Source organism: Chaetodon auriga, chromosome 21 (genome assembly GCF_051107435.1).
Source record: "Chaetodon auriga isolate fChaAug3 chromosome 21, fChaAug3.hap1, whole genome shotgun sequence".
NCBI classification, from domain to species: Eukaryota; Metazoa; Chordata; class Actinopteri; order Chaetodontiformes; family Chaetodontidae; genus Chaetodon; species Chaetodon auriga.
The window spans coordinates 12,342,618-12,355,508 of record NC_135094.1 but is presented as its reverse complement, the minus strand read 5'-3'; the positions used below and the strand labels follow the sequence as shown (position 1 = coordinate 12,355,508).

At 41.0% G+C, this 12,891-nt stretch overlaps 1 protein-coding gene across 2 annotated transcripts in view; it reads right to left on the bottom strand.

Annotated features, from left to right (window-relative positions):
• The window catches only part of tpk1 (thiamin pyrophosphokinase 1), a 59,118-nt gene that overhangs the window by 9,343 nt on the left and 36,884 nt on the right, over nt 1-12,891 (bottom strand). Inside the window, exon 8 of one of the 2 annotated variants that reach the window (XM_076721364.1) lies at nt 10,043-10,151. In XM_076721364.1, coding sequence (XP_076577479.1) covers nt 10,043-10,151 — 109 coding nt within the window. Of the gene's footprint in view, nt 1-10,042; nt 10,155-12,891 lie in introns of both variants that reach the window. The other variant, XM_076721362.1, reaches the window with a different exon arrangement.

Here is a 12,891-nt window from a genome sequence, read left to right as displayed (position 1 = left end):
GTTAGTGCGTGGATGTATGAGCTCGATGATACTGAACCAGCGTTGTGGAGAACAAGCAGCTTATTTGCATATGAAGCTGAATGGAAAACTTCAAGAGGAAACCTCCTCAGCCATTCTGTCACCAGTAGGCTGACAGCCATTGTTCATGGTCCACAGAAGTTTCTCTCACTCTTTGTCACATGCATAACACATGCACACACACACACACACACACACACACACACACACACACACACACGCACACACACACACACACACACACACACACACACACACACACACACACAGTCTCTCTCTCTCTCTCTCTCTCACACACACACACACACACACACACATATATTCATATAATTATCTGCATACCCATACATAACAAGAAACTCACACGCAGTGAAACACAAAGAGCACAATGAAACAAATGCACGCACACACACACACGCACGCACGGCCACTAATACAAAACACAAGTATATGAAAGAAAAGATACATTCATATCCACCCACACACACACCCACCCACCCACCCACCCACATGCGCTATGCAGCCAAGAGTTGGTTCGTGGATAACAGCTATTCAAATTTGTTGTTCATTATGATCCACGCTAAGCCGAAAACATCATGACGAAGCAGGTTTTAACACACACAATCACACGCACCGTGCCAGAAGCCATAACTCAGACTGTGTTGCTGCAGGATGAAGGCTTTTTAATATTAAGCTGTCAGATGGAAGAGGGCTGAGTCACAAAGAAATGACTAAGGAGGTTTTCTGCATGCCAGCACATAACACACACACACACACATGCTCACACACACGTAGGACAGTAGTTCTGTCAGTCACAGATGGAGACCTATTGTCTCACTGACCTTCATAACCATAATCATCCATAACTGCTTTGCTTCTTACGTGTTAGGATAAAGTTTTGTGGTGATTTAAAAGCCCTCAAAATGCACACTTGGAAGGGATTTCATCCACTGTCTATAGCTCTTGACCCCCATTTCCTTCTTAAGGCACATAATAGATGGCAGCCAAAGAGAAGGATAATGGGAAATGACTGTTTAAAGACAAAGCAAAAAGCCTGAGGCATGTGTTGGTCATTTAAACTGCGGCTGCCATGGTTTTGACTGAGCTCCATTGTGTTTCAAAACCGCTGGAGAGATGTTTCTGTGTGTGAGAGTTTAGATTAAGTGCTTGTTTATTTCATCAGGGACTATCTAATATGCCAGCAGTGGCCTCTGACCTCCACTCAGGACAATGGCTGAGCTCACAATCCAAATTAAAACATCATATACCTTAAATATTAGAAAGTCCTAATAACAAACATTGGCGTGAAGTCTCTAAAGCGGCTGATTTTGGACTTGATCAACTTTTGGGACACACTTATTACAGCATGGGGTGATTTAGACTAGGTTTTGCCAATAAAACATGATTTGCATACAATATCCAAGTTGTCAAGCCTGAGGAGACAGCAGCAACACTGATTGGACTGTCAAAGATCATAAGACTGCGTAATTTACACTTTGAACATACCGAGGCCATAAAAGCTGTGGAACATAACTGTCCTCAAAGACGTCGTCTGATTTACTTTGTCAGCAATTTGTTTGATTTCAAGAAATTCAGTCGTCTTTTCAAAAAACCAGGCAGTCTTTCCACAACTTCTGTTCAAAGTGTTTGTTTAACTTGACTGCAAAGGAAGGTTTTATCTCCCAGAAGTAGCCTCCGTATCGCTACGAAAGCAACGGGGAGAAAATGTAATGTTAAAGCTAAGCTGGAACTCTCTAACAGGATCTGGTTTTAACAATATTTGAGATTTTTTTAAGTCCAACGGAGCAATAAAAAGCTACAAAATGTATGAAAATGACACATCAAGGTCTAATATGTAACACTTCTGCATTAAAACGACTTGTTTGAGTTAGTGGTCAACTGCCTCCAATACATGCAGGCTAAACAGTATTATGAAGGCCTACAGAATCTACATGAGACCCACTTCCTCTCCTGCTGTCTTTCCCTAAACTCCAACCTCAGCTTCGATTCATATCAAGGGATAAAAACTTAAAATTTGTGAGTGAATGTTATCATGCCATCATGTAGGGCAATTGCTCAGACATAGTGAATTTATGAGGACCTTAAATATGCTGTATTCTAAAAAACAGTGGGCTTCAGTGGGTTAAATATGTAGCTTCTTACTGGCATGCTTCGATTGAGCTGCTCATTACACTTTATCTTTAATCTGTGTGCATATATGTGTTTGGCATAAGGATAAGGTATCAGTAATTGTTTGCTGAAGGTAATTGAGGTGCATGCTTATAGTACCTGTGGATGCTCGTGTCTGGTCCTCCTGATGTTTCAAGGGAAAAAAAACAATGTACTGATGTGTAGGTGTGTGCTGAGGGAAGGAATAATGACCTTGGCTTCATGGGTTTGCCACAGTTGTTTGTTATGGTGACTTAACAGGGATGAAAAACACAGAAAATAATTCAGGTCATTAACACCCCAACTACTGCTTAGTGACTTCAATATGCAAAAACACAGTGTGTCTGAGGCTTGCTGGAATGAATATATCTTCAGCTCTGCAAGATTGAATACCAAACACAGCTAAACATCATAATCAGTGTAAATGAATCCAGAATGTAGAGCGCACCCCGTCCTCTGAATAACTATGGGCATTAACGTGGTCGAACAGTCGCACATAAACACAGGCTGATCTGTGCTAGAGCTGATCCTGTCAGTGGTTTCCAGTGGGCTACTCCTCTCCTGCTTTCATGGCCGTGGAGACTCAGTGGCATCCCTTTATGTCAGATGAATGCTACAGTAGTTTATTTGCTGTAGGCGGTCTCATCTTCTGTAGGGTAGAGCAAGGGCAATGGAAAGCACCACAGCAAAGAAAATGAACACGGAAAAGTAGAGGTTGGGGCTACTTAATGCAAATAAATTGGTAGGGGTCTTAAAGCGTCACTGCAGGCAACACGAATCAAGAATCAGAGCTTGGCCAACATGAGCTCGGTGCAAGTTTATGTGCAAAGTACTCACCCTTAATTTACATAATTATTGGTATCATCAGCTCAGTTTGAGCTTCTAAAGTAAAGGATATAAGCCAAAATGGCCGTAGAGTAAGTCTGCCATTGTTTCTGGTACAGACAGTCACCTGAGCAAGACACGGCACGAGCTTCTGGCTGAACTTCTATCAATCAAAGTGAGTAAAGTTTCCAATTGATGCTGTTCCACCTGTCCTGAAAGTTTCCAATGTCCCAGACAAACAGAAAAAAATCCCATCACATATTATCTGATTCTGGACCCTATTTTCCCTATTTTTGTGTCCACGTGACTAACAGAGACAACATGAATTGAAATTGGTCCAGTTTTGACTGAGAGCACAGCGGGGAAGACAGAAAGCAGAGCCAGAATATTTTCACATTTAAGTTGAGAATTACTTTCACTGGACATTATGACAGGAAAGATTTAGAAAATGCAGATACAGATCTTCTCTGTAACACCAAATATTCAAATCCAGAATATTTGTTGACAGCCCTATTGCAGATCCAACTAACAACATTAAAAACAATCCGAGGGTAAGTGACAAAGACCTGAAGAGCTTTATCTTTTAAGGGTTTTCACACTTTGTGGGTTTCAACCTCTCAAGAGAACCAAACAGTGCTGTGCGGATAAACTGTGTGATTGAGCCGAACAAAGTCAGATCTCTCTGAGGTGAACTAAACTCAGTGTGTGGTTCACTTGAAAGTCTGAATTGAAATGCGTAATGTCAACTTTAACCCAACACTTTATGCATTTGAATATACAGTTAGAAATCTAATTCTATGCTTGCAGAACAAGCAAATTAAGCTTAAAAACAAACATCAGGAAAGCTTCCACAGATGGTTGCTGTATTATTTGGCCCAAGAAAGGAACAGATGCGCTGCTTGACAGTTAGAATAAGGATAATTTGAACAAATAAAACGAGGGACCTGCGGTGAAAATGTACTGCAGCAGAGCAGTAGATCAGGAGACCTGAAACGAACAACAGCCAGCAAGCACTCTGACCAGGAAAGAGGTTGAGACTAACCACTGTTATTATATTTAACACTGTGCACTCTCAGCTAATTCTGTCCAGTCTGAGCTATGATTTCCTGTTTGAAAACATATGACAAACAACACTTTTTCTGCAGAGAAGCAGCCATATTGGACAAGGAAGCTCTAAACCATAGCAGACCATGACTTAGACTGGCCAGACTAGCCGTTGCCTCCTGTTTCCAGTCTTTATGCTAAGCTAAGACAACCAGCTGCTTAGCACAACATATTTACGTCCAGTTCCGATGTCAGGAAAAAAACATGGGGGAAAAGAGCTTAGCTGTCTTTGGACAGGTTCATATAAGATCATATTTTTTGATTTGTAGTGGGATAAAATGAACAGAACAAGACAAATCTTTAATTTCAATTACCTGTATGACAGTTAATGATCAACTAAAATTTCACCGTGACAGCCCTACTGCTGACTGTAGCTTTGTATTTACAGATATGAGAGTTGCATCAATCATCTCATCTAACGCTCAGCAAGACAGCAATTGAGTGTGTTTCCAAAAATGTGGAACTATTACTTTAATAGAACAACTTATACTCTATAATTATTGTGAAATATCTCTGAGATTGAAAAGCAAATTACATGGTTGTGGGAGGCAGGACGACAACTCCTTTATCTAGGTTACAGTAATCCTGCAGTGCCGCACTTCAAACCCTGGTCAAGAGTATTTTTGCAAATTCACGTTGAGAGCACGAATTGATCTACTCCATGAACATTCAACAAATTTGCACTGCCTCTGTCTAAAGTATGGGATCCACAGACGTTTCAACAGAGATTGGGTAAATAGTAAATAGTGGGAGGTTGGGGGAAAGCGAAACTCGAGGAAATAAATACACTGACTGGATGAAGCTGTTCTGTTGGCCAATATACTGCAACGCGTCTGCAATAGTGTTCTCGAGACAGAAACTGCATCACTTCCAGCCTGTCTGCTGTACAAATTCACTCTACTACAAAAAAAACCCTCACCTTTGCTATCTTCTGTAATCCGACAACAAATAATTGGAATATAAAAGAAGTGAGCACAGAAGAAGAGGATTAGATGAGGGAATCAGGGAACTCTTGTCCAAAAAGGAAAGGCAAAGAATACTTTATTAGAAATTGACTACATTACAGCTGAGTTTCTGACTCTGTGTGTGTGTGTGTGTGTGTATATGCACAAAAGCTCCTGCTAAAAGCTCCCACACATTTCCCAAGGTTTTCCATAATCCTCCATTTCCTGCTGCGTGTCAGCATCCTCAAACATCAAATGAAGGAGACGCCTGTCATGTCTCTTCCTCTCCCTCTCATACGTCACCTCAGCACAATCGTTTTTCATCCTAATCTCAGTTCTTTCCTAAGATCCATCTTTTCCCACCTTGCATTTCTTTTTGTTCGGCTCAGTTGCTCCCTCGCTCCCAGTCGACCCCTCCCTTGTCTCTGCAATGCTCCTTCCTCACATGTCACCTCACCCAAACACAAAATTCGGTGGGGTGTTGTCCTTTGTCACAAGACCAACCACTTTGATGTGGTCATTGATTTGGGGCTTTGCTGGAGTATCAGAAACCGATGTGGCACCTTGCATTGCATGCAACATTACTTTTTTTACAGGAGTAAACTGCTGGTATTTCAATATCACCACATAACACACAGAACCAGGCCTTTATTTGACACCATCCTCTTTTCTGGTCAGTTTCATTGATATTAATTTAAAAACAAAAATGCACTGATGGAATTAGTGCGAAAGGAGACATTATGCTGAGTTTACTATGTTTTGTTTGATAATTTGAGTACCAGAATTTACACCACAAGCCTGTGTGAGTCTCTCACCGTGTTGAAAGATAGTAAGACATATTTAACCTCAGGGCTTTTCCTGATTAAAGATGTTTATACCCAACAACTAGTCTGAGGAATGAATCTGTATAATTAGCGAAATCTAGATTACCTTATTTCCTTGGCCCACTTAATTTTCCTCATGCATTGAATGCAAATAAAATAGAGACACCTCCTAAGAAGATATGCTATGATCACTACTAGTACTGTATATATGCGCTTATGATAAATCTAGTGTTAGCATATAATTATGCATGTAGTGTTTTTTCTTAGCCTGTGTTTTCATGTGTGTGTCTTTCCCCTGCGAAGATGACACAAACGTAGAGACACTCTGGAGACAACCCTGTCTACTTATCACATATAAATGGAAGGGTGGGGTGTATAATGGAGTGTGTGCATGTGAAATATTAGCATGAATATTAAAAACCTTTTGTGAGAAATGATATCATTAAGGAATATTGCCCTGAGCTACTGTAATCCCACAAACCTTCTTAAAATACACACATATGCATGAATGCAAGTTCACTCACGTATGGACACATAGACACAAGCAAGAGGATGACAGCGTACGTGTGCACAGATACGCACATGCACGCGCGCACGCACACACACACAGACAGTACTTCCTGACACTTCCCTTGGGGGATTTTACGACTGATGATTGAAAATTAATGTTACATACAGAAGGTGATAAGCAGCTCAGCTGTCACAGTATCTCATAATGAGAGGGAAGCGATAGCAGGAGTGTGAGAGAGGATGAGAATGAGAGCAAATTTGAAAGTAAAGGAGAAGAACAAAGCAAAAAAAAAGGACAGTGTGAATCACTACGGCTTACACATGCCAGATTCATGCCAACTCAGACATGCACCCATCTCTCCAGCCAGCGCTCTCATTACCACATCACATTAATGCCAGTATAACAGGCATGCACTGCCCTCTTGCACGGCTATTAGCACATAGCAGCCACTTGATTATAAAACTGTACAATCCCCTCCTACACTGTTACCTTTACTACACTGCAGTCACTTCATTATTTAGTAGTACACACCCCTCCTTTAGTATCATTACCGCAGTGCAGTCCTTTCATTAGACAGCAGCCTCAACAAAGACTCTCTTGAGCCACAGCCATCCAGCAGCTTTCTCCGCCGCCTCAGTGACGTCGCAGATTGCTTTTCATCCTATCTTTTTTTCTCTACCTCACTGGCCAACAGGCCGAAGGCTCTGAAGAGTCTGCCATCCAACCTCCACTGTGGGCGCTGGGTAATAGGAGTAAGAATCAGTATGGCAACAGTTTTATATATTTACCTTGACAATGATAAATTCAACAGTTCAACATAATTTTTCACAATTGTTGCTCCAGGGCAGCTACAGCCTGCATCAAATATGCAGACAGAATCACGCTGTAAGTATGCTAAATCTTTAAGGATTTAGCATTTTACTGTTGCACGCTTTTTAAGATATACAGTTAACATGAAAAGATGCAAAGAATGAAGCTAAAGTGTGGGCATGGTGTTGGGAATTCTTACAGGAACAGCCCTTAAAGACATTAAGAAAACCATCCCCTCTTGCTTACTTTTCTTTCAAAGAAAACACTACTGTTTGCAAATTGCCTGCAGAAGCTTCTGAGCAGATTATTTCTGACATGACCTTCAAGAGCTGACGGTGCTGCCAGCAGTATCTCCTTCCCCCACGTAACGCGGGGCATCGACCCATGTGCTCCAAGGTTCCAGTGTGGTTCACACGGGTGTCTCTGCGAGGCCCTCGTGTCTTGAAGGGCCAATTAAACAAAATGACTAAAGCTAATTTTACCGATTGGTATCTAGTCATGCATTTTCTTGAGGTTTTTGAGATATTCACCGCTAACATTTTGCCAGTACTTCACTACAAGGGAGGTGAATGGAAACTTTGCTTGTGCTACAGGTGTGATATTTTGTATTTTGATGCTTTTATGACTTTTCAATCATGTCATTTTTAAATATCTCTCATCATCTTCTCAGGGAAATGTCAAAATTGTAAATTAGTAGCTTTTTAAAATTCTGTGAAACTCAGCCTTTCCGTCTCCGAACCCCACAGCTTTGCCAAAACGAACCATTCACACTGCTGCAGAGAAAATATAAATGATAGAAACTCAAGACTTCTCAAAAATTCAAAAACAAAAACCGTATCTTCTCACTTCAAGCTGAAGCTCAGCCCTGCGAGCACACATGTGTACTGCATCTGATCTCACAACAACATAAATTATTGATCAACTAAGATAAAAAAATTAACCTGATATAATTAACTTGGGCAAAGGGTATTTCAGCTCATCCTGCACACTCCCCAAGCACAAAAAAAAAAAAGTTTGCTCAATAACTGACGAGTCAGTCCAAATGTGCGTTCTGGATCAAAACAGTATGAATCATTACACATTTTATTCTTTAAAGCAAAAGCTCTAGATGCAAGCAAAAAGTCTCCTTTGGGGCAGAGAGGCTTTAATGGCTGACAGCCCAAAACTCGTTCTTTATGGAAAGATCATATATTTTTCATCACAGACAGGCTTTGAACCCAAGTGTGGGGGATCATTTCAATGGACTTCTAAAGAGTCTTCGTGTCACCCGAGAGTGATGCTAGTGCAGAGCTGGAGTTGGACCCCTGAGGAAGCTGCATTGAAAACCCTGTGCAGACACAGATTGGAGCAGTAAAAACAAACGCACAAATAAATGAAAGATGGTATTAGAAGGTGCACTGTTGCTATATGAACACTCATGCACGCAGCACTCAAACATATGCAAAAAAAAAAATGCACTATTCCTAATTTTTGTTTCATATTCTGGTCCTTCCTCCCAACCCCAACGGGAAATCATTACTTCCAGCCCTCTAAATATGCATGTGATTAATTAGGCATCTTGTTATCACTGGCTAATCTGCATAGGACTCTTATGTATAAAGTCCTTCTCATTACCATTCAGAAGGCCATCTCACAGGTGTGCTGAGTAAATATACGGCACACAGTAGCTGATCCAAAAAAAAAAAACCCCACACACATCCATAAAAAGCAAATTAATAAACAGGGCTGGAGGCACACACACACACACACACACACACACACACTTGCATATTCAAACATGCATACAGACATGTTTAAACAAGCGCGAACACACAAGCGTGCTCGCTCAAGTGGATAGACTCCCAGAAACATACACACGCACGCACGCACGGACACTGAGAGTGGACACCCACCAAGAAGCAGACACATTATGCAACCCCACTGACAGAAGGTCCAGGTTTCCCCCCCACACTGGTGGCAGTTTGGTCTGTGCCAACTCATTAAGAACACAGCTGGCCATAAGGCTTAGAGAGGGGTAAGACTGCAGGGGTCCTCAGACGGGTGTCTGATTGGATTTCCTCACAATATTAAAGAATATGAAAAGCTCATTGTGGTCTATACTGCATGTCATCGATATATGAAATTTGTTTCAACATGAAGTGTAGATTCATTTGACTGAGGCAAATTAAACATCTGTACTTTACTGTATCTTATTATGCATGTTCGACATTCAACAGAAGTTGTTTCCGCTGTGAATTCAAATTGAAGCCTGTAGTTTTGGGAGCCAACTGTTGTGTGTAGAGATGCTCTTGTCTCAGCACTTGATATTAAATTCCTCCTGTGATATCAGCAGAGTGGTCTTCCGACCTCTGCTGGAGTATCAAAGAATGTCCATTCCTTTATTATAGACCCGGAAACACTTCTCTTCAGGTAACATATCGCCACCAAGCTCCCAAACATGTATTTTTCACATACGAATAATCAAAATTCAGGAGTGGTCCCAGCCTGTTATACAGGTGATGTGCTTATAGTCTGTTTCTCTCGACGGGGGAAAAAAAACACTTGTTTGATTTGGGAATCATAAAACTGTGATCCAAATGAATCTGGAGTTTAAAAATGATGCAGAAATGAATCAAAATAAAATATGTAAGTAAAACACACATGAAAAATGTATATTCTGCCCACTTTTTGACAAAACAGTTCATTCTTCACCTTGTTTCCAAGATCAAAAATATACTTTCACACTGATTTTTTTTTTTTTTTTTTTTTTTTTTTTTTTAAATGAAGCCTGTAAATGAAGTACCAGGCAAAGTTGGTGACTAATTATTGGCTGCTACGAACGATAAAAGGGAACTCACTCAGGTTCCATTTGAGTCCGGTGGTGATTGTTTGGCAGGGTCCACCTACTGGAATGAGGCCGCACCAGTCCCCCTCCAGGCCTGTGTTCACCTCCAGCCTGTGGCTGCCCTGCTGACACACAGCGTGAGTGTGAAAATGACTGAGTATTTATCTGAGATACAATGAGACGGGAAAAAAACTAAAAGAGAAAACAAATGAGGTGCAAGACTTCTTCAACTTTTCCAGCCCCGAATGAGAAACCGAGCTTCTCCGCCCAAGGAACAAGGCTCATTAAATTAAATTATTGCTCTTGTCAATTCGGCAACCCATTTTCAGTTCCTTCCCACACTTAAAAAGGATGCCCTGCCATTTTGAATTATAGTCTTATTTTACTGTGTGTCACGGGGTGCCAAAAGATTTTAGTAGTGACACCCCATAACTGTACCAACAACCAGATTTTCACTTGCAAAGTGCAGCAACAGGTTGTACTATTAGGAACACTTCATTTGAAGTCAGTGGGCACTGCATACTATAGTGTATTTTATTAGCTTAGAAAGAACAGTATCCATCAGTGATGAGAGAGGACGGTTGACAGTGGTAAGACAACTTAGGGTGAGTTGAAGAAGCGGTTTTGAGATACAGTGAAGTCTTTTTATAAAGTGCTCTACAAAGGAAATAAACATGAACAAAATTGAAAAATGTCATGGCATCCCTTTGAGAATTTAGGGCTTGGAGAGAAACACAAAGCATCACAAGCCGTAGGTGCAAGGTAGTGTCAGACCCTTCAGGCTGAATAATGACTTTGCTCTGAATGCACCAGTTATAATAAAGTCTGATCCATGAATGTAAAAAGGTCAAAACAAAGTTTCTCTCATTCAGAGCTCACAAAAAAGATATGAAGTAACACCACAATGTCACTTCAGCGCTGACATGTCTATGGGTTGAGGAAACAGTGCATCTGCAGGAAACCAAAAATAGCTGAAATTTGATAATTGTGTATCATAAACACTTATCTGCAGGCTACAAGAGCCTTGTATGCTCAAACTGCCATACACCCAAGCATTAATACAAAGGCACAAAGCACTGACAGCTCGAGCTTAGATCAGTCATCTAAAAGGATCATACAGACACAGACAAAGACACCAAAGTCAGGCACACTCAATTAAGAGTTTGAAATCTTGAAAGTGTGACATGTTTAAAGCAGAGTTTCCTTTTGCTGGGCTTCCTGGAGCTGCGGACCCAGAGGGAAGGAACGATGGGAAGATTCTAAGCTTTGGTGCGTTTGGTGTTCAAGGAAACATCCCTGAGGTTGTTTTCTATACATAAACACCGTCTCTTTGTGTAAGTGTGTCAGAGAGACGGTGTGTGAGGAACAGAGAGGTGGGAAAACAAACGCATGTGCCCCTGCACATGAACACTAACACACATGCAAAGACAGGGACAAGAAGAGGGATGAACATGGACCTCCCACAGGGAAAGATCTAATGCAGTATTTTAAATATATAATGAACAAGGCACAATAAACGATGCAAGATAATGTTACAGTATATGTTGTTATACATTTTTGGTTTTATTTTGTCATATTCCCTTTGTGTTTTGCCTACAATGATTTGGCGGCAGATCTGAAATTGAATTAAAAAGACAAAGACAGACATGTTATCAATGCTACCAGTGAAAGTGAACACGTTTGGGGGTGGTGTGATATACAAACAGGCTTAAGTGCTTTGTAATAAACAGAGAACGTGGATTAAGAAACATAAAACAATGCTAAGAGCGTACAGCCATGCTAGCAGCTCTGTGAGGCTGTGCTTAAGCACAGGGGTGCTTTGAGCCAAAAGCTAATGTCAGCAATGACAAACCTGAGAGACAGACGGGTGTTGAAGCAGATATAACGTTTTCCAAATTGTAATTTGGATTTAAAATCATTACCTAAAAGTTATTATTATCAATTGGTCGTCTCTGTAAAAGAGTTGCTTTTGCACATGTCGTTGGGATTTTATGTGGAACAGACCATCCTGGGTCAGTCCTTCACCTCGTGTTTCTATTTATTTCATATCTGAATGCCACGTCGTTGCTAACTTGCTCCAGCGCAGCACAAGTTGGGACGTCTTGACGTACCTCGCACTTTATCATTTAAATCAGCTCTTGTACTGACAAGTTTCACTCCTCAAAAGGGCATCAGGAAAACAAGCTTGTACATTTGACCTAGAGTCTGCAAGCTTATAGAATGATTTATAGCATGGATCGGGCTGACGCAGCACTGTGCGTTTCCTGTCCCGCAACACACAGAGCAGGCTCTCTCAAGTATCTTCAGGTGCTGGGATACTAACTTAAGTAAATGTGGCTCTGTTTCGCCGTCCGACTGAGACTCACTCGAGCAGCCGGCGTGAGGAAAAACAACAAAACAGATGAACTCAGCGCAACTTTTTTTTTCTTTAGATCCAAATTGAGTAAATTTAGAATCACCTTGGGACCTCAACTGATTAAAACATCTTCTTGTCGTGTAGGGACTCAGAATAAACAAGCCTGCAGCCCTTGCAGTGTCCCTACACATAATTTAATAAAAGACATGAGAATTATGCAATGCCCTGAGCCAGCTATAGAAAACACAGGAGTTCTGCACATTTCCCTAAGATAGCATAATAACACGTTGACACCTCCTCTGGGACACAAAAGCTAAAACAAACAGGCACAATCCTGATTAAATCAGAGCATATCTGTTACTTAGACTTGCACTGATTTACTCTGCAATGAAGAAGCTAAATGTCCATGTTTGATGGAATATTACATTTCTAAGTAGATTTAAGGCGATACAAGATATATTTTCAGCTGAAATAATCCTCACTTCTCAAATTTGCAAAATGGACAC